At 47.2% G+C, this 21,814-nt stretch overlaps 2 protein-coding genes and 1 pseudogene across 2 annotated transcripts; 1 reads left to right on the forward strand and 2 right to left on the reverse strand.

The window, feature by feature from the left end:
* Nucleotides 1-2,261: 2,261 nt before the first annotated feature.
* On the forward strand, nt 2,262-10,294 carry rap1gap.L (RAP1 GTPase activating protein L homeolog; the record flags this gene model as incomplete). Its single annotated transcript, NM_001094661.1, is given in 9 exon segments — nt 2,262-2,284; nt 2,287-2,377; nt 2,732-2,845; nt 3,985-4,105; nt 5,626-5,737; nt 5,919-6,022; nt 6,353-6,402; nt 8,293-9,853; nt 9,854-10,294. Coding segments are annotated over 6 exon segments (551 nt in total), but the record flags the coding sequence as incomplete, so codon positions are not given.
* Nucleotides 10,295-10,724: 430 nt separating this feature from the next.
* LOC108695956 lies at nt 10,725-17,956 on the reverse strand (annotated as a pseudogene).
* cela3b.L (chymotrypsin like elastase 3B L homeolog) lies at nt 17,801-21,420 on the reverse strand. Its single transcript, NM_001093671.1, is given in 8 exon segments — nt 17,801-17,982; nt 18,396-18,548; nt 18,824-18,966; nt 19,218-19,354; nt 20,023-20,157; nt 20,438-20,535; nt 20,740-20,825; nt 21,373-21,420. Coding segments are annotated over 8 exon segments (810 nt in total). The 5' UTR covers nt 21,413-21,420; the 3' UTR covers nt 17,801-17,964.
* Nucleotides 21,421-21,814: the final 394 nt, after the last annotated feature.

Genomic DNA, 21,814 nt, shown 5'->3' on the forward strand with positions numbered 1-21,814 from the left:
AGCAATACTGACAGTCACGTATAGAAAGCATTGCTGTAATAATGTGCCCCCTGTGTGCAGCCTGGCTACATCCATACAGTCAGAACCCTACAGTGTTAATTAAAAGTCCAAAAGTAGTAGTGTCAATCCACCCCTACCCCAGTACTTTCTCCAGCACAGAGCTCTGTTCTCTTTCCCATGGTCAGACAGGAACCTCCCCCTGGGTAAGTGAATCCAATCTCCCCCCAGTACTTACCCAGGTACAGAGCTCTGATTCTCTGTACTTCCTGCTCCTGGGCTGTTCTCTTTCCCATGGTCAGACAGGAACCTCCCCCTGGGTAAGTGAATCCAATCTCCCCCAGTATTTACCCAGGTACAGAGCTCTGATTCTCTGTACTTCCTGCTCCTGGGCTGTTCTCTTTCCCATGGTCAGACAGGAACCTCCCCCTGGGTAAGTGAATCCAATCTCCCCCAGTACTTACCCAGGTACAGAGCTCTGATTCTCTGTACTTCCTGCTCCTGGGCTGTTCTCTTTCCCATGGTCAGACAGGAACCTCCCCCTGGGTAAGTGAATCCAATCTCCCCCAGTACTTACCCAGGTACAGAGCTCTGATTCTCTGTACTTCCTGCTCCTGGGCTGTTCTCTTTCCCATGGTTAGAGAGGAACTGACTCCTGGGTTAATCATAAGACAGCCCAGAAGCAGGAAGTTGCACCATTGTACTTGGGGGAGGAAGCAATTATATAGACTTATATAAACCCAGGGGGAGGTTCCTGTCTGACCATGGGAAAGAGAACAGCCCAGGAGCAGGAAGTACAGAGAATCAGAGCTCTGTACCTGGGTAAGTACTGGGGGAGATTGGATTCACTTACCCAGGGGGAGGTTCCTGTCTGACCATGGGAAAGAGAACAGCCCAGGAGCAGGAAGTACAGAGAATGAAAGTACTGGGGGTAAAGCCAATACTCTCATGTTTCATACTTAGTGCAGTGTCAATTTGAGCCCAGTAAAACCCAATTAGCAGTATGTTCCCTACTGGCAACTTAATTAGAGACGAGTTTCCACAATTTCTTTTGTTTCCATTTGCAGTAATTAACCCTTAATTGCAATTCCTCGCATGATGACTTCTTGTTTTCTCTTCTTTTTGTTCCTCCCCCACCTGTGACTCCTCCCTCTCTGTTTGCTGTGCGCGTGTCTCCACCTCCGTTCCTGGATTCTGCCTGTGTCTGTTTATTGTACTGTGGCCCTTCTGTGGCCCTTCTGTGTTATGTTGCCTTTTGCTGGGGCCCTATGTGGTTTCTCTTTCCTTTTTCCTAAACCCACCTATACCCCACCCTCTCCAACTGCCCCTTCCCTCTCCAACTGCCCCTTCCCTCTCCAACTGCCCCTTCCCACTCCAACTGCCCCTTCCCACTCTTCCCATTGACTCCCCTCCTGCCCCCCCTGTCCTGTCTTGTACCCTAACTACCCCCTTATGCCCCTCCCTGTGCCCCTCTCTCTTCTGCTTCAGTCATTGCTGGTGCCAGGGAAAGCTGTGAATAGACACGGACGCCGGGGCAGTGCCATAGGCATAGGAACCATAGAAGAGGTGGATATTTATTTATTTACACGACGTTTCACTGATTTGCACCAGGACAGATAAAGAGGTTTCTGCCCCCCCATTTTGCCCCATGTAGGCCCCCAAGATTGGCCCCTCCTAAACCTCAGCCACTCAGCTCAGAGATTATCAGCAGCCGTAGTGCAGGTTTCTGGGAGTCGCAATTGTGTGTGTTAAAGGCAAAGTAAACTTACTGGTATCTACCAAAAAGGGAACAGCTGCATAAAGGTCTCTGATGGGCACAAACTTGCCCCTGGGAGTTGCCATGGGACTGTAACTGTTATAACTGCATGTTACCCCCTGCCCACAACACCCCCAGACCTCACAGGGAAAGCAGAATGCACCCCTCGCTTTATGGTGATGCCATACGTGCCCCCTAAGCATGATGGGACGTTAACATTATTAGCTCAGAAGCTGCCCCTCTGGGAATAGTTTCCCTTTATTCTGGTTACTAACCTCATACTCATCCTGCCTGGGTCCCAACCAACCTCTGCTTAGTATCCGTGATTGATCCTATACGTGGGAGCTGCCATGTTGACTAAATCAGTCTTTATAGGCACCAATAGTAGAGCAGTACCCATTTCTGACCAATAGTGAGGCCCTTGCTTTAGCAACATGGCAGCACCAACTCTGAGCAAAGGGGGGAGTTGATCAGCCTGATCCCTGTACCCACGTGATTGGTCATGTTTTTCCAGTCATTGATTGTTCCAGGAAAGAGTCCGACCAGGAAGAAATCCGGTCCGTTCAGCTCCCGGAGAAGCAGCGCCATCGGCATAGAGAATATCCAGGAGGTCCAGGAGAAGAGGTACTTTAATGAGGGGAGGGAGTCTGTGACTCAAGCAGTGGGTGGGGCTTGGGTGTCTGTAGCAGTGAATAGGGCAGCAGTGAAACATCAGTGTGGGTGTCAGTAAGGGAATGTTCCATTGCGTGAGAACCACAGAATGTTCTTTCATAACGGGATTTCTCCTCGGGGCCCATAAAGTGCATCACGCGAATCCATTGTTAATTATAACCCCCCCCCCGTGGGACCGGCTCTTCCTTATCTTGTTTGGGCAAATTCAGAAGGCCCGTAACCCCTGGAAATGGCTTGTGCAGCAAATGCAGCCGCTTACAGGTCTGTGGGGCCCCAGAGGATTATCCCAGTTTATTCTTTCAACAGGGAAAGTCCCACCGGCCCCCAGAAGTACCCGGACGTCAGCCCTGTCTCCCAGGAACCCAAATCTGAGAATTCATCCAATCACAGCTCTCCTGAGATGCCCACCACAAAAAACAGGTTTGTCATAGTTATCCCACCTGCTCGGGTTTCCATTGTTTCCATTTGCTCCACTGCAAAACCTGGTTAGTACTAACTAGTGACTGGACCTGAAGCTTCTAGTTAGATTATAGTTATATTATATTGTAGTTATATTATAGTTATATTATATTGTAGTTATATTATAGTTATATTATATTGTATTATATTATAGTTATATTATATTGTAGTTATATTATAGTTATATTATATTGTAGTTATATTATAGTTATATTATATTGTAGTTATATTATAGTTATATTATATTGTGGTTAGATTAGATTATATTTATATAATACACAAAAGCCATGAATATCTTGTAAATTATATCCTTATAAACGGTGAGTAGTGATGTCATCAGTTATAAACGGTGAGTAGTGATGCAATTTCTGTCACATGACTCACTAAAATTTGTGTATTATAATTAATAAAGTACCCCCAGTTGTAAAATATGAGGATATTAGAAGTTACCTCGGAGTTCCATGACCTGTATAAAAACACTCGGCCTTCGGCCTCGTGTTTTTATATGGTCATGAAACTCCTCGGTAACTTATAATATCCTTATATTTTACAAGAGGGGGTACTTTATTCACTATATAATACACAAGAGCCATGAATATCCTGTAAATTATATCCTTATAAACGGTGAGTAGTGATGTCATCAGTTATAAACAGTGAGTAGTGATGTCATTTCTGTCACATGACTCACTGAAATTTGTGTATTATAATAAATAAAGTACCCCCTGTTGTAAAATATAAGGATATTAGAAGTTACCTCGGAGTTCCATGACTTGTATAAAAACACTCGGCCTTCGGCCTCGTACTTTTATATGTTCATGAAACTCCTCGGTAACTTATAATATCCTTATATTTTACAAGAGGGGCTACTTTATTCACTATATTATAATTATATTATAGTTATATTATATTGTAGTTAGATTATAGTTATATTATATTGTAGTTAGATTATAGTTATATTATAGTAATATTATATTATAGTTATATTATAGATATAGTTATATTTGTATTATAGTTATATTTGTATTATAGTTATATAGTAGTTATATAGTAGTTATATTATAGTTATATGGGCTCATTGTTTGTCTCTTGTTTCATGGCAGGAGAGAATCGGCACCCAAACCCGATGTCGGCAGAGATTTCTCTCGTTCTTCATCCAGTGCCAGTAGTTTTGCCAGCGTGGTGGAGGAAAATGAACTGCTGGATGAAGAGGACATGGGCATGGTAATGTCACTGGATATCTAGCATTGGCACTTCACATCTGATAGGCGACGGGCTGAAAAAAGGCACTTAAAATGGGTAATGAAGAGGAGGGGCCTGTCCAGGGGAGGAGGAATTTGTCTTGAGGAGGTGTTCCCTAGCTTAGGCTTCCTTACTGGGGAAGGTGTGTGCCTAGAGGTGGAGGCATTTCAGTAAAGCAGAAGATTTTCTTTATGGACTGGAGGTGGCCTACAAGGGTCGCAGGTGGACTACAAAGGCTGGAGGTGGCCTCCATGGATTGCAGATGGCCTAGAAGGACTGGGGTGGCCTCCATGGGTTGCTGGAGGCAGCCTCCAGGAGTTGCAGGTGGCCTACAAGGTCTGGAGGTGGCCTTCGTGGGTGTGGCCTACAAGGACTGGAGGTGGCCTTCATTGGTTGTAGGTGGCCTATAAGGACTGGAGGCAGCCTACATGAGTTGCAGATGGCCTTCAAGGAATGGAGATTGCCTTCATTGGTTGTAGTCGTCCTACAAGGGCCGAAAGAAGGCTTTATGGGTTGCAGGTGGCCTACAAGGGCTGAAAGTGGCCTTCATCGGTTGTAGATGACCTTCAAGGACTGTAGGTGGCATCCATGGGTTGCAGGTGGTCTACAAAGGCTGGAGGCGGCCTCCACGGGTTGCAGGTGGCCTACAAGGACTGGAGGTGGCCTTCATTGGTTGTAGTTGGCCTATAAGAACTGGTGGAGGCCTCCATTGGTTGCAGATGGCCTACAAGAACAGGAGGTGGCCTTTATTGGTTGTAGGTGTCCTACAAGGGCTGAAAGCAGCCTTCATTGGTTGCAGGTGGCCTCCATGGTTTGCAGGTGGCCTACAAGGACTGGAGGTGGCCTCCATTGGTTGTAGGTGTCCTATAAGGGCTGAAAGCAGCCTTCATGGGTTGCAGGTCGCCTACAAGGACCGGAGATGGCCTTCATGGGTTGCAGGTGGCCTACAAGATATGGTGGCAGCCTCTATGGGTTGCAGGTTGCCTACAGGGGCTGGAGACGGCCTTCATGGGTTGCAGGTGTGTTACAAGAACTGGAGGCGGTTTCCATGAGTTGCATATGGCCTACAAGGGATGGAGGCGGCCTTCGTGGGTTGCAGGTGGCCTACAGTAGAATGCATTTTTCAAGAGGTAGAGCAGTTGGTCTAGAACAAGTATGGTTTCCCTGGGAAAGAAGAAGTTGAGTTGGTGAAGTAAATATTGCCACAAGGAGGTGCAAGTTGAGTTGAGTCCACCCTGGTCCAAAGAGAGGAGCATTTGCCTCACACAGGACATACATTGTGTAAAGATTCCCCAAAGTGGAATTGATGTCTTCTTTTTTTAAATGTCTGTTTTGGGAGGACACTTCATGTTGCTAAAAGGGGGTATTTAGACCCAGTTTTGGGTTATATAAATATATACATTCCTATTAAGTAAAAACTTGGTAGTGGCTGTTCTCCTCCTCTCTGTCGCCCCAACAGCCCCCCTTAAACTTCTCTCTTCTTCTTTTCTTTATTGGGGCAGGATAGCGCCTCGGCCTCGGGGACCCCCCACAAGAGGGACTCGTTTGTGTACAGCACGTGGCTGGAGGACAGCATGAGTAGTGTGAGCACGGCCAGCGGGGGCAGTTCCTCAGGTACCGGATCAGTCTCAGAATTGAACTCGCTTAGTATTGGGGGTGGTGCAGTTCTGTGCCAGTCTTCTTGGTTCTGCCCAGTGCGGGTCTCTATACATATGAACTGGCGCTGAGTGTGGGGGTTATAGTTCAGCTCCATCTCTGTGGTGGGTTTCAGCTGTGACTCTTACACTTGCCCCAGGGTTCCCCCACTCCCCACTGCCGGACGGGCGCAGATCAGGGGACCCCTCTTTTCCCGAGATCAAAATCCAATTGGAACAGACAGAACATCACACAACCAATCAGGTAAGAGTTTTTCCTGCCTCCTGATTGGCCAGCACAGAACTTACTGCAGAGTATTGGGCGTGACATAACCAGACTCCCAGGGTAAGATCATCTTTTCTCATGGACCCCAATAATTCCTGGCTGCCCCTCTTTCCCCCGGATATTTCTCTTACCCCTCCCTGTATGGGGCAGAACTAGTCGTGTTGTGTATCTGCCCCTGCTGGACTGACACCAGGGAGTCAAGTAACCCCAATATTTATATGTCTGCCCCAGGGGAGGGCAACAACTCCCGGGACCCTTCCATTAACGTTTCTTTTCTCCTATGTCTCTTGTGTGTCGGTGTTGATTCAGCGATGTTAGCCCCTCCCTCGTGCGTTCTACGTGGAACTGCCTCCTCACAGGTCAGCCTTGTTCCCAGGAGCTTACACTCTGTCTGTGTGTGGGGGGGGGGGCAATTGGGTGGGTCTGAGCCCCCCATCTCAGTCCTTCTCTCTGCTCTCTCCCTAGTGTGTCTGTCAATCTCCCCCCCTGTCACTTTCTATTCCCAGCAAGTACTGAGTGCAGAGGCTTCAGGGAGTTGCACAGATGGTCTGGGGGGAGAGTTGCCCCTGTTATTTACTGTAATTGTTATATAAGTGCCCCCGGGGGGGGTAAGTGCTGTGTGTTTAGTGCAGCAAAATGTCAGCTCAGAACCCACAGTAACAGATCCAGTCTGATAAGGAAACTCAGCAACAGCACAGCCACCCAAACCCTGATATATAATATAGATATTTATATATAATAATCTTATTAACCCTGCCCTGTGTTACACTCCCAGCATCCCCTGTAATCAACACCCAATGAAATGTATTCACACAGCTTCTCCCCAGCACCCCCTAATAATGATCCCCTGATATGACTTCACTTACTTTCTCTGCCTTAGCGCAGTGCAGATTCTCTGGGAGTCTGTTCCCTGTATCTACTCCTTTTTCTGTAAAGTATCACTTCCTTATGTTCCCTTTCACTCTCCCTCCTATTCCTTTACTGTATTAGTCCTACCAACCCTGCTGGGAGTCTGTTCCCTGTATCTGTCCCCCTTTCTGTAAAGTATCACTTCCTTATGTTCCCTTTCACTCTCCCTCCTATTCCTTTACTGTATTAGTCCTACCACCCCTGCTGGGAGTCTGTTCCCTGTATCTATCCCCCTTTCTGTAAAGTATCACTTCCTTATGTTCCCTTTCACTCTCCCTCCTATTCCTTTACTGTATTAGTCCCACCACCCCTGCTGGGAGTCTGTTCCCTGTATCTATCCCCCTTTCTGTAAAGTATCACTTCCTTATGTTCCCTTTCACTCTCCCTCCTATTCCTTTACTGTATTAGTCCTACCACCCCTGCTGGGAGTCTGTTCCCTGTATCTATCCCCCTTTCTGTAAAGTATCACTTCCTTATGTTCCCTTTCACTCTCCCTCCTATTCCTTTACTGTATTAGTCCCACCACCCCTGCTGGGAGTCTGTTCCCTGTATCTATCCCCCTTTCTGTAAAGTATCACTTCCTTATGTTCCCTTTCACTCTCCCTCCTATTCCTTTACTGTATTAGTCCTACCACCCCTGCTGGGAGTCTGTTCCCTGTATCTATCCCCCTTTCTGTAAAGTGTCACTTCCTTATGTTCCCTTTCACTCTCCCTCCTATTCCTTTACTGTATTAGTCCCACCACCCCTGCTGGGAGTCTGTTCCCTGTATCTATCCCCCTTTCTGTAAAGTATCACTTCCTTATGTTCCCTTTCACTCTCCCTCCTATTCCTTTACTGTATTAGTCCTACCACCCCTGCTGGGAGTCTGTTCCCTGTATCTATCCCCCTTTCACTCTCCCTCCTATTCCTTTACTGTATTAGTCCTACCACCCCTGCTGGGAGTCTGTTCCCTGTATCTATCCCCCTTTCTGTAAAGTATCACTTCCTTATGTTCCTTTCACTCTCTCTCCTATTCCTTTACTGTATTAGTCCAACCACCCCTGCTGGGAGTCTGTTCCCTGTATCTACTCCCATTTACATCCTGGATGAGAGGAGCCCTATTTATTGCACATTGGGGGATTGGCTCATTTAGGGGTTGTCAGTGCTGATATTATTTAGTGAGTATTAATAACCCTTTCCTGACCACACTGCTGTTCATCTCTTCACTCACTAAATGTCCATTTTATAACAGATGGGAACGAGGGAGGGAAGGGCAGTGGGGTGGGGGTTATTTTTGGGGTACAGTTTGGGGGTGGGGTTAGTAGTGGTCACTGTTAAATTAAGGGCCGTGTCTCCCCAGGTTGCTGAGCGCAGGCAGAAGCTGAGGGATTTGCGCCAGGCTCCGGCCTTCGATGCAACAGATGGGGGACCCCTCCGAGCAGAAGTGCAACCCCCAGACTTATCAGTTCTGATGCCAATGGACTGACCACTGCCCCTGTTGTGGGGGGATTTCTCCCAAACTGGGGACAGACAAGGGAGGGGAAAGGACAGAATTCATCTGCTTCCTCCTGTACCCCCATAATTCTCTAAGGAGTGGGATACCCTGAGATGTGAGTGGGGAACCCCCGGTGGTGAGACTGCGCATATAATGGACGTGATCACTACTTGCACTACTGACCTGCACTTCTGACCTGCACCGACCAACGGCCACTAACACTACTGGAACCTTTCCCAGCTGCCCCCCACTAACCCAGGACATGGAAACCTTGGGGGGCTCAGCATGTGGGGGTCCCCTTATAGTTTGGGCAGCAATGGACATTAATAATGATTGCTGATTGGGTGCCAGGGGCATTATAGTCGTGTATGAGACTCTCCAGCGGCACAAGGTGGCAGTTGCACCCACTCTGACTGTCAGTCACACAGTGAAAGGGTTAATGGTAGTTCCGGGGCCCCTGCATGTTCCCTACTGACCTAATGTGCGTCTGTGTTTGTCTCGTACGGATTCGCTAAACATTCCCCAATGGGTCCCGCCATGAGCCGGGGGGCCGCACATTATACAGGACGGGGGCACTTACATGAAGGAACCTCTTTCCCTTAAAGGGATACACACATGAAAACTGTTGGCTCCTGATTTTCTGTTAATGTATTTTTATTTTTGTGGAAACTGGTGCTGGGTGTCCCTTTAACCCCATGAGACAACCTGCAGTACCGATGCCCAGCATATTCCCCTGCACTTCCTGCTTGTGGACTAAATCCCCCCTATTCATTTTAGGGGTGGAGCTTAATCAGCCCAAGTAGCAGTCACATGGTAAGGCTGGTGCAATAAGAAGCTTTGGCGTCGCAATAGAGAAGCTGCAGTTTATTAACCAGGTGAGGAATGCGCCACCCACAGGTTGGTACCACTACAGATTTATTATACTGCCTAATGCCATAAACAGGCTGTACTGTCCCTTTAAAAGAAAATGCTGCCACCTAGTGCGTTGTTTGGTACCTCAGGTACAGTCAGTATGGTGGGAATCTTTATTGTTTTATTATACGATACAGTCGTACTGCGCTACAGCCACTGCAAGCATCACTTTCCATGGTTACTCAGCAGAGCAATATAACTCCCAGAATGCACTTGCTCAACTCCCTGATCTTTTGCACAGGATATATTTTATTAAGACTTTTTAACTAAATAGAAGAATTGTGTGAGGGTATGAGCCAAGGTTCTACCTCCAGCCCCTACTGAGCATGCTCCCCGTTACTAACGTCTGTCCCATAGCAACTGTCTCTATATATTAGGTACCTATCTAGTGTTACCAATCCCTATTTCTGTAGGGAAATGAGAGAGAGCAGACAGTAACCCTTCCAACACTTTCCCCTTGTCTCTATATATTAGGTACCTATCTAGTGTTACCAATCCCTATTTCTGTAGGGAAATGAGAGAGAGCAGACAGTAACCCTTTCATTTAATAGTGAGTTCTCAGTAATGATTGGCTCCTGAGCAAGTGGATCCGGTGGGTGTGGCCTCTGGTTCTGTAGGAATGAGCCCGGGGCAGTTACAGGGGAACCAGGATCAGCAGGAAATTAACCCTATATTTGGGTGTGGATATTCACCCCCTCTTGTGGCTCTGTGTTGTAATGACAATGGCGGGGGCATCTCTGTGACTTTATCCCCCTCCCCCCACTTAATTTATTTTCCGTTAGAAACACTAATTGCCCCAGGGATTAATGTTGGGCACGATGGGCGTCTCGTGTTTCCTGTTGTCTGTTTGTCTCTCTCCGTGGAATTAAATGAAAATGTATTTATCGGAAATAATTCTATTATTTGTACAAAGCTTTTAATGAAGATTCTAAGGAATAAACTCAGTCTGTACAGACTCCTGCATCTTCATGTTATATGGGGGGGGGTTATACCACAAGACTACTAAAGAAGGGGGGTTCCCAGTGTGACAATAATAAAGGGACTCCTTCAGTGATAGCACAATGGGCATTGGGGTTATCTCCAGTATCTCCCTGCAATGATGGCACCCAATGGCCTGGAGTTTCTGTCTTTCCTCCCACCCTCCGCTGACAGCACCCTATGGCCCAAAGTTGCTCCCCTCCCTTGCACCCTCCAGTGACAGCACAATGGGTAGAATGAGAGTCAGTGACAGCACAATGGGGCCAGAATCAGTCAGTGACAGCACAATGGAGGGTCCAACAGCAGCTGAATGTCTCCAGGCTGCACAATTTTCAGGGGGTGGAATCAATATGTGGTTTGTACCAAGGGGAAGGGGCGACTCTACTGACAAGGAGCAGGACCTGAGACTGATATTCCTTTTGGCCCCAATAATGATAGGGTGACTCTATATTAACTATTCCTTCCCTGTAGTTTTGGGGTATTAAAATAAATCTGCCCCAAATAAGGGCAACTCTGCCCCAGGCCTGTGTGTCCCCCCCTAAATCTACATTGAATGGGCCCCAAATGTCGGGCCCCTCAGTCCCAAACTGAACTTGATCACAATGAAAACAAAAAGACTTCTGGGCTGCTGAGGATTTATTGGAGAATCAGAACCAAGAGGAATAGAAGAGATTCCCAAGTTCTGTGGCTGAGGATTCCCGGGAAGGATCTACTGGAACAAACTGACGGAATTCTCACTGAGAAAATAATCTCGACCAATCAGAACGCAGATTTATTACCCCTCCCCCCCAGCAAATTATACATTTAATCTACCCCAGGTCACCTTCCCCCACAAAGAAGAAATCACCCCAGTATTGGTCCAATACATTCCCGCCCACAGGCCCCCGGTTTATGGACCCCCCAGAACTTACTTGTTGGATCCAGGAGTTAAAGGCCGACACTCGAGTGAACACACTGGGCTTCTTGAGCGTGTTACAGCCATAGCCAGACACAAAGCTGGTCACCCCATGGACATACCACCGGCCATCAGCTGCCTGACAGTCCAGGGGTCCCCCAGAGTCACCCTAAATAAGACAATATGAGTCAATTACAAAGTTTGCCTCGTTAGTTAAAGGAACAGTAACACCAAAAAATGAAAGTGTTTTAAAGTCATGGGGGCAGCCATTCAAGCACAGGATACACAGTAGATAACAGATAAGTACTACTATAGTTTATATAAACAAGCTGCTGTGTAGCCATGGGGGCAGCCATTCAAGCACAGGATACACAGTAGATAACAGATAAGTACTACTATAGTTTATATATACTATAGTAGTACTTATCTGTTATCTACTGTGTATCCTGTGCTTGAATGGCTGCCCCCATGGCTACACAGCAGCTTGTTTATATAAACCATAGTAGTACTTATCTGTTATCTACTGTGTATCCTGTGCTTGAATGGCTGCCCCCATGGCTACACTGCAGCTTATTTATATAAACTATAGTAGTACTTATCTGTTATCTGCTGTGTATCCTGCGCTTGAATGGCTGCCCCCATGGCTACACAGCAGCTTGTTTATATAAACTATAGTAGTACTTACCTGTTATCTACTGTGTATCCTGTGCTTGAATGGCTGCCCCCATGGCTACACGGCAGCTTGTTTATATAAACTATAGTAGTACTTACCTGTTATCTACTGTGTATCCTGTGCTTGAATGGCTGCCCCCATGGCTACACGGCAGCTTGTTTATATAAACTATAGTAGTGTTTCTGAAGCAAACAGATCAGTTTTACCAGTGCAGGGCAACACTACATTATATTTCCATTACTTTAAAACACTTTAATTTTTTGATGTTACTGTTCTACACTTAAAGGGAGTTACAGTGGGATCTACTGTATGGCCTGTAGGGGGCAGTATCACTTCTATTCACACTGTTTGTGTCACAGCTCCCCCTACAGTCTGACACTCACATTGCAGACAGAGCAAATGTCCCCTCCAGCGCAGACCATGGTTGGTTTCACTGAGGAGCCCCACCAGTCTCTCTGGGAGCAGTGAGTGTAATCCACCACTGGGAGCAGTGCCTGCTGCAGGATATCAGGAATGGGCCCTCCAGCTGCACAGGGGTAAAACAAAATAAATTGTGTTACTAATGTAAAGCTCTATATGGTACCCCCCAGCCCATGATATTCATCTGCCCCTGTCTCCTGTAATACCAGTTGATTGGATTCACTTACCCAGGGGGAGGTTCCTGTCTGACCATGGGAAAGAGAACAGCCCAGGAGCAGGAAGTACAGAGAATCAGAGCTCTGTACCTGGGTAAGTACTGGGGGAGATTGGATTCACTTACCCAGGGGGAGGTTCCTGTCTGACCATGGGAAAGAGAACAGCCCAGGAGCAGGAAGTACAGAGAATCAGAGCTCTGTACCTGGGTAAGTACTGGGGGAGATTGGATTCACTTACCCAGGGGGAGGTTCCTGTCTGACCATGGGAAAGAGAACAGCCCAGGAGCAGGAAGTACAGAGAACAGCCCAAGTTTAGGAATTGTTTTTCAATGGACCTGGCCAACCCCTTTTGGGATTATATTTAGCAATAAAACCTCTATGTACTTACTGTAAAGTCGCCCCCAGCCGCTGGCATAACAGGGGTAATTGTTGGGGAGCAGTTCCCCGGCGGGGGGGAGGCAGCTTAGCTGAACCTTATCGCTTATCTTCACAGGGTGAGACAATCTGACCAGGGCAATGTCGTTCCTAAAGGAAAGAGAAAACAGGACAGACCACTGTCGGCCAATCAGTGTGCAGATGAGATATGATTGGTCTCAGTAACACAATGGTCACTCCCCCTACCCGCAAGCGACACAACTGGGGTTCCATGACGGGTGCACAAACATGTCCTCTGATGGAACAGGAAAGATCTGCTCTGCTCCTTCCTCCTTCTCTAAGTCAAACTCTCCCACTACAACCCGATTGGTCCGGGAGAAACTGCAATGAGAGAGATTAACCAATCAACAGACAGGGAGTATGATTCACCTACTATTGCCCCTGGGAAGCTAAGTGTGTGTCCCACATTGTGTAGCCTCTGGTGATACTCACTTGATACAGTGGGCGGCAGTCAGAAGCCATCAGTCAGCGATGAGGGTCCCCCCACAATTGTGTGCAAATACCCCGTCTTTCAGTATCTGCAGAGAGACCTAAAGCAGCAAAAGATGGATTTGTGTCTGTTTCAACCTCATCTACTACAACATACAGATCTGATTAAGAGATAATTCCCCAACATTCACCACTCGTGCAGATGGAGCGTAAGTGGGAACCCCACATCCATAGGCTGCAGAGAGAGTAACAGACCAGAGCTCAGTGAACCTAATAGAATGAGAAGTCTCTCTACGACAACGGAAAATACCCTATAACCAGAGTGAAGAACCCATTAGACAAACCTACTGGCAAAACTGAAGAATTTGCAGGCCTGGAACCAAGATGAAGAGTCTGTAGACCAGAGACAGAGGAACCTACTGACCCAGGTGGAGAACCTTTAGACCAGAATAAAAGGAACCTACTGACCAAATAGGGAAGCAAATAGTTCTGAATTAGGAGAACTTGGTGTGTGGGATGAGAAGCCTTTAGACCAGAGACAGAGGAACCTACTGACCAAAAATAAAAGCCAGTAGACAAGGGACTGATGAACCTGCTGTGTGGGATGAGAAGCTGGTAGACTAGAGGCAGACAAACCTAATGAGTGGCATGAGGAGTCTTTAGACTCAATAGAAAGGAACCTACTGACCAAAAAGAGAAAGCCAATGGATCAGGGACAGAGGAACCTGCTGTGTGGGGTGGGAAGCCTTTAGACTAGAGGTGGTGAAACCTAATGAGTGGGATGAGGATCCTTTAGACTAGAGGTGGAGAAACCTAATGAGTGGGATGAGGATCCTTTAGACTAGAGGGAGAGGACCCTACTTTCCAAAGACAGATGAACTTACCAACCAAAAAGAAGAGTTTGTAGACAACAAACAAAGGAACCTATTGACCAGGGTGTTGTTAGACTATGCAGTGACATCATCTCCAGAATATTATAGCTAGGGTTCCTAATGAATGGAACTCAAAGAGTCTAGAGACTAGAGCTGAAAGAACCAATACACCCATTGAGATGGCCTGCAAACTCCAACTAGATAGTCACAACCCTAATAACTGCTCTTACTCCCCACTCACCTCCTGATACAACCAGGATAGAGAAGATCAAGCTCAACATCTTGTTTGAAAGGAAAGTTTTGCATTACTCAATGTCGTACATAGGGACTTTTATCAGCACAAACCTTACGTCATGGTCTTTATCAACCCAGAATGTTCCACACACCTCTGACTATTATCTACTGCTTCTAAGAACAGACCCCATGGACTGGTTCCCAAGCAGGTGCAATTGATGTGATTATCACCAAGAACCATCTGCTTATTCCCACTTTCCAGTGCCAGGGTCCTTGGGCACCTTCCTTTGGTGAAATTTTGCCAGGACGAACTGGGCTCAAGACCAAAGCTCCTTCGACTATTTATGTGAAATATTTTTCTTTGCCACCGTGTCCTTCTATCCTGCTGCTCTCTCTACTGCTCTCTCTACTGCTATCTCTAATGCTCTCTCTATGGCTCTCTCTACGGCTCTCTCTACTTCTCTCTCTACTGCTCTCTCTACGGCTCTCTCTACGGCTCTCTCTACGGCTCTCTCTACTGCTCTCTCTATTGCTCTCTCTACTGCTCTCTCTATGGCTCACTCTACGGCTCTGTCTACGGCTCTCTCTATGGCTCTCTCTACTTCTCTCTCTATGGCTCACTCTACGGCTCTCTCTACTGCTCTCTCTACGGCTCTCTCTACGGCTCTCTCTACTGCTCTCTCTATGGCTCTCTCTACTGCTCTCTCTATGGCTCACTCTACGGCTCTCTCTACTGCTCTCTCTATGGCTCTCTCTACTGCTCTCTCTATGGCTCACTCTACGGCTCTCTCTACTGCTCTCTCTACTGCTCTCTCTACGGCTCTCTCTATGGCTCTCTCTACTGCTCTCTATGGCTCTCTCTACTGCTCTCTCTATGGCTCACTCTACGGCTCTCTCTACGGCTCTCTCTATGGCTCTCTCTACTGCTCTCTCTATGGCTCTCTCTACTGCTCTCTCTATGGCTCTCTCTACGGCTCTCTCTACTGCTCTCTCTACTGCTCTCTCTATGGCTCTCTCTACGTCTCTCTCTATGGCTCTCTCTACTGCTCTCTCTATGGCTCACTCTACGGCTCTCTCTACGGCTCTCTCTATGGCTCTCTCTACTGCTCTCTCTATGGCTCTCTCTACTGCTCTCTCTACGGCTCTCTCTATGGCTCTCTCTACTTCTCTCTCTACTTCTCTCTCTATGGCTCCTCTACTGCTCACTCTACGGCTTTCTCTATGACTCTACCGCTCTCTCTACTGCTCTTTCTATGGCTCTCTGTACTGCTCTCTGTACTGCTCTCTGAACTGCTCTCTCTACTGTGCTATACGGCTTTCTCTATGGCTCTCTCTCTACTGCTCTCTCTACGGCTCTCTCTACGGCTCTCTTTACTGCTCTCTCAATGGCTCTCTCTATGGCTCTCTCTATGGCTCTCTCTATGGCTCTCAATACTGCTTTCTCTATGGATCTCTCTACTGCGCTCTCTACTGCTCTCTCTATGGCTCTCTCTACTGCTCTCTCTATGGCTCTCTCTATGACTCTCTCTACTGCTCTCTCTATGGCTCTCTCTATGACTCTCTCTACTGCTCTCTCTACGGCTCTCTCTACTGCTCTCTCAATGGCTCTCTCTACTGCTCTATCTATGGCTCTCTCTACGGCTCTCTATACTGCTTTTTCTACTGCTCTCTCTATGTCTCTCTACGGCTCTCTACTGCTTTCTCTATGGATCTCTCTACTGCTCTCTCTACGGCGCTCTCTATGGCTCTCTGTACGGCTCTCTGTACGGCTCTCTCTATGGCTCTCTCTACAGCTCTCTCTACTGCTCTCTGTACAAGTGTGGGCCATGGGTCAGAACTGAAAGAAATTTGTATCAGCCAATTGGTTCTACATTTTGTCTGCTTGGTCTGTCTCCATTACAGTAATGGGTCATATTTGTCTGTTAAGATGCCACCTGCTCAGGCGCATTATTATTATTATTATTATATAAATATCAAGAAGATGAAGCAGGGGAATAATGGAAACAGAGAGAAGACACACCAATGGTCCTTTTTTTTTTTACTTTAATGGGGGACGCTAACCACCATTTATTGGGGTGCCCTGACCATTACTGTTTTTTTTTTAAAATTTTAATGGGGACCCTCACCACTAATGGTTTTTTTTTTAATGGGGAACCCTGGTCACCAATGTCTATTTCTTCATTTTATTGGGGACCCTGACCACTAATGTTTTTTGTCTAATTTTAATGGGGGGCTGCTTTTAACTCCCAGTTCGGCCCTGCCCCAGGAGAGGATCAGTATGGCAGCTTTCTCTCAATAGCAATGAGTTCCTACTTATTGGTTTCCTATAGGCATCTGTCTCCAGTGTTGGACTGGCCCGGCGGGACACCAGGAAAAAACCCAGTGGGCCCCGACCCTTAATGGTCCCCCGCCAGTCTCCTCTCCCGATTGGATTTGAAAAAAAAATTTTTTTTTATGCGTCGCACAGCGCCATCTGCTCATGCACGCGGCGCCAATTGATTTAGCATCCATGCACGCTCGGCGCATCATAGTAAGGGGGCGGGGGGTCGGAAGGGGCCCTGGGCCCCTCAGTCCGACCCTGTCTGTCTCCACCTTTCCTTTTTCTTGGGAAAACATTATGTCCAAATATTCTACACTCTTTTTTCCAGTATTGTATGTGATCTCTTCACCAGATGGATTTACCGTTACAATCACTCGTCTCACTTCCTTCCCAAATCACAATTAAATCATCTATAAAGTGACAACACTTAACAATATCGTTTTTCACAGTCGATGATCAGACTCGATAGAAGACGTAAGGACAGAAGAAGTCTCGTCATTGTGGGAAATGGAGTTTATAATTTGACGATTGTGGTTCTGATCCACTGATGAAAAGGGGAAACATCTGTATCAGATCAACAGGATTTCAGCACCCACAAGACTTATATCTTCTGATGGGTGTATGTTTGGGTGCCCATTTTATACCCCTGCCCATAGGACTTGCTAGTGAGGAAAAACTGTCATAGAAGTAAAAGTGCTGGGTGGCAGCTCCATTCAGTACCAATAGGGTCCAACCTATTGTTCAGCACCATGGCCTAGAGTTGGGTTGGTCAGTACAGGTTATTAGATAATCCTTGGGGGTGGGGAAGCTGTGTAAAAGGCTGGAGGGGGTAAGTGGGAGAATAGAATCAGAAGGTCCAATACCACATGGGCCAATATTTGCTAACTAGAACTTTTGGGTTTAATACCCCAAATCAGGCTGTCTGAGGGAGGTCACAGAGTCTTTCATAGCAGTGATTCCGTCTCCATAAATATAAACACAAGAGACACGTTGCTGAATGTATGTAACTTTATTTCTGTCGGAACAGAGAAGGTTCTACTGGGAAAGTTCCACCATGACGGTTTCACCTCCTTTCATGGGGACATAGAGTAGGGTCATATGATCTGAAGCTCCTTGTCCTTCCTCTCCAACCTTGTCCTCTTCCATCCATCTGCTTAGTTGTTGTTGATAATCTGAGCAGGAGACAAAGAAGAACATTGATATGTTTTGATTGGACCATGTGTGACTTGTATGTACTAAGTAATATTTGTGGGTTCATAGATCCTACTATGGGTTTCAGGTGACCCAACCAGAGCAGCACATAATAGAGAGGAGCTTACAGTTATATAGATGATTTCTGTGATTGACCCTGTGCTCACAAGGGAAGGGGATGGAGGTCTCAAATCTCAAACAATCTCAACAATGACTTCCATCGTGTGCTTATTTGGTTCATATAGGACAACAAGAACCAGGGCAGCAATAATCACAGTAGGTTCCCCTTCTTACCCCTAGTAGCATCTGTAGTGGGCTCACATTATTCTCCAGAAGGGATTAGGGGCTCTCACACCCACTGTGCCCAAGTCTCAGGGATGGTGCCCATACTCACATTGCCAATCCAGTCGTTGAAGGCTGAAACGCGGGTAAAGACTGTTGGTTTCTTCAGAGCATTGCAACCCAAGCCTGAGACAAAGCTGGCAATGCCATGGACATGCCAAGTGCCATCAGGTGCCTGGCAGTTCAAGGGGCCACCAGAATCACCCTAACGACAAAAGTAAAACTGCTGTAAATAACAAGACCAGAACTTCCAATAACATTTAGAGAACAGCGATAGTCGCAACTCTAGTGATTTCAATAAGGACACAAAAGGATAGCAGCACCCTGGTCTCTCATCAAGGGTTAAACGTAAAAGGATTATAAACTGAGTGTGTAAAGGCCACACTCTATGACCCGGTAGTTTTTGGGGACCAGTATTCACTGATGATATAGTTTCTCTTGTGTTGTCATAGCAACGGCCAAAGGAAAGTTATTGCTCACATTGCAGCCGGCACGGATATCTCCTCCAGCGCACACCATGGTGGTCTTGATGCTCGGGCCCCACCAGTCTCTCTGGGTGCAGGTCTTGTGGTCCACGACTGGCATCAGAGCTTGTTGAAGAACATCAGGCAGGTTCCCTCCAGCTACAAGACACAAGGAAGTGGGATGGACATGGTGTCACTCAAATGTGACTCACAAAATATTGCAACTGCCATAATATCCATCTCCCTTGGGCATTTTTTGTTATCTACAGATTTGCCCCAACATTGCCCCCCCCCTGTCACTGAGGTCACTTTCTGTGTACATTAGAGACAACATATTGGGAACACAACACAATCACCAACACTTTATGTTTGATAAAGGCACATTATAAGAGGTGAGATGCCAAACATACTGGTGAGACGCCCCCAACCAGTGATGTAACAGGGGTAATTGTTGGAGAGGATTTGCCCAGCTGGTGGCAGGCAGACCAGTTCCACCTGATCATTAAGGAGGGCAGGACGAGACAACTTGATGAGAGCAATGTCATTCCTGGGGAAGAGATCAAAGATGTTACACCACAAACTGAGCAGGAGAACTAAAAATTGTCCATCTATCAAGAACTTCTTAAGGGGTCCAGATAAGAAGGCCTGCACTTGCTGAGCAGTAGCTGGAAGTGTGGATGATAATAGGCATAATAGGACAACTTGGAGACAGTAGAACAAGATGGAGACAGTAGGCAAGATGGAGAGAGTAGGACAAGATGGAGAGATTAGGACAAGTTTGAGACAGTAGGGCAAGATGGAGACAGGTAAACAATATGGAGATAGTAGGGCCAGAGGGAGACAGTAGGACAAGTCGGACAGTAGGTCAAGATGGAGACAGTAGGGCAAATGGAGACAAGTAGGACAAGATGGAGACAGTAGGACAAGATGGAGTCAGAAGGGCAAGAGGGAGACAGAAGTACAAGAGGGAGACAGTCGGACAAAAGGGAGACAGTAGGACAAGAGGGAGACAGTAGGAGAAGATGGAGAAAGTAGGACAAGAGGAAGACAAAGTCTGGTTTGCCTGGGACTCTATCAACCAAACTTTATTCACAAATACAATTTCAGACTAAGAGACCCTGATTTGTGCAGTTAATGCCCATCCAGTCCCACTGTCCATCTTCCTACTAAGGGAAACACACTCAGAACTTTCCATGTGGAATGGACCCCACTCACCCACAGGCAGCGCAAATGCTGATCCACTTCTCATGAACAAAGATGTCTTCATTTGCCACAGGAATGATCTGCTCACCCCCTTCATTCATGCTGCGGTCGTGTTCCCCCAGAACAACCTGGTAAGTCCGAGAAGAACTGCAGAACCAGAACATGGAGGGTATTAAGGAAAGGGGGAGGGGCATAGAATCAGGCAGCCAAGTTCTACAAATGATGAAAACCCCCAGTGTGTTACCCACCGACCCCTGTCTCCCCCAGTGTGTTACCCACCGACCCCTGTCTCCCCCAGTGTGTTACCCACCGACCCCTGTCTCCCCCAGTGTGTTACCCACCGACCCCTGTCTCCCCAGTGTGTTACCCACTGACCCCTGTCTCCCCAAGTGTGTTACCCGCCAGACAGAAGGAAGAAGGAACGTACGATATGCAATGCGCTGCGGTCATGACCCAGTTTGGGGCGATGAGGGACCCCCCACATGTGTGGGCAAAGACTTGTCCATTGAAATACTGCAGGGAGATCTGGGGAGAGAAAGTGATTATTCATTGAACGTCTCAACTTGGGAGAGGGGCCAATACACATCACATTCAGCCAATGGGGCCCAGGGAATGCTGGGAAGGAGCCAGGACATATATGTTATTTTATGTAACTGGATCAAAGGTGCAAATCCCAGTATTGGGAATTCTATGATCTCCGTTCCCAGGGAAATAGGAAGAATCACTTACCTGCCAGGGCCAACTGTGCGGCGTTACGTCTTCTCCATTAACCACTCGGCTGTGAGGGGAGTAGGTGGGAACCCCACACCCATAGGCTACAGGGGGACACAAAGGGCCACACATTAGTCACAATATCTGGGCCAAGATCAGAGTAAAATGACCACTGAGAGTCACATAATGGCCACCAGGGGGCACCTTCCTACTGAAGCCTGTGGAGGCTGCAGCACCTTCCCTGCAATTCCTATAGGCTCATTAATTCTCCCGATAAAATCAATATTCATATATCAATAGAGATAACCCCTGTGCCAAAGAGCTTACACTCTGTTTTAATGGTCAGCTCAAGGGCAAGTACAGGAATGTTTGTGAGTTCTATTCAGCACTTTGCAGCTTCATTTGGTTCCCCTCAACCTCCCCCCATGGTTCCAGGTCCCTCCAGTGGGCCCACCTCCTCCTCTTTACAAGTGGAAAAACACATGGCACATGGTCCCGCCCCCGAGGAGCACATGGGATTCATCCCAGAGAACTAGAGTTCAATAACCCTCAGTTGTATGAGCCCAGTCAGTGGCGGATACTGTTACACACTCCAAAGCCCCCAGTCTAGTTAGAATTGCCCCAATTAACCCCAAATCCTGCCGCATTCACCTCCAGAGGCCAAGAGGAAAGCAACGACCAACTGCAGCATTGTGTCAGACAGACAGACAAACAGTCAACTGCAGACCCCGTCCTTTAATACTCAGCCTTATCAGGCTACTGGGAGTCCACTGGCCCCTAATAGGGACACAGGTGGGGCAATTCCCAGGAGCCGGTGCCCAAGGCTACACTGTTTTCTATTGGCTGTCAGCCCAGATACTCATTGCCCAGATCTTTCATGGATTCAACCCAAAATACACAGTCCTGGCAATGTCCCACCCTGGCACAGGCTGCTGCCTCAACAGTATAGTTTACAGTTTAAAGGCAAAATAACCCTCAAAAAAGCATTAGGCTATAAATACTGCATTTTATATACTTTACTTACTGTCCAGCCCCGAGGAGCAGCCGCCAACAGCCAGCGGCCAACAGTAAAGATCAAGACTTTTTGTGCGGC

This window comes from Xenopus laevis, chromosome 7L, assembly GCF_017654675.1.
Source record: "Xenopus laevis strain J_2021 chromosome 7L, Xenopus_laevis_v10.1, whole genome shotgun sequence".
Lineage (NCBI taxonomy): Eukaryota > Metazoa > Chordata > Amphibia > Anura > Pipidae > Xenopus > Xenopus laevis.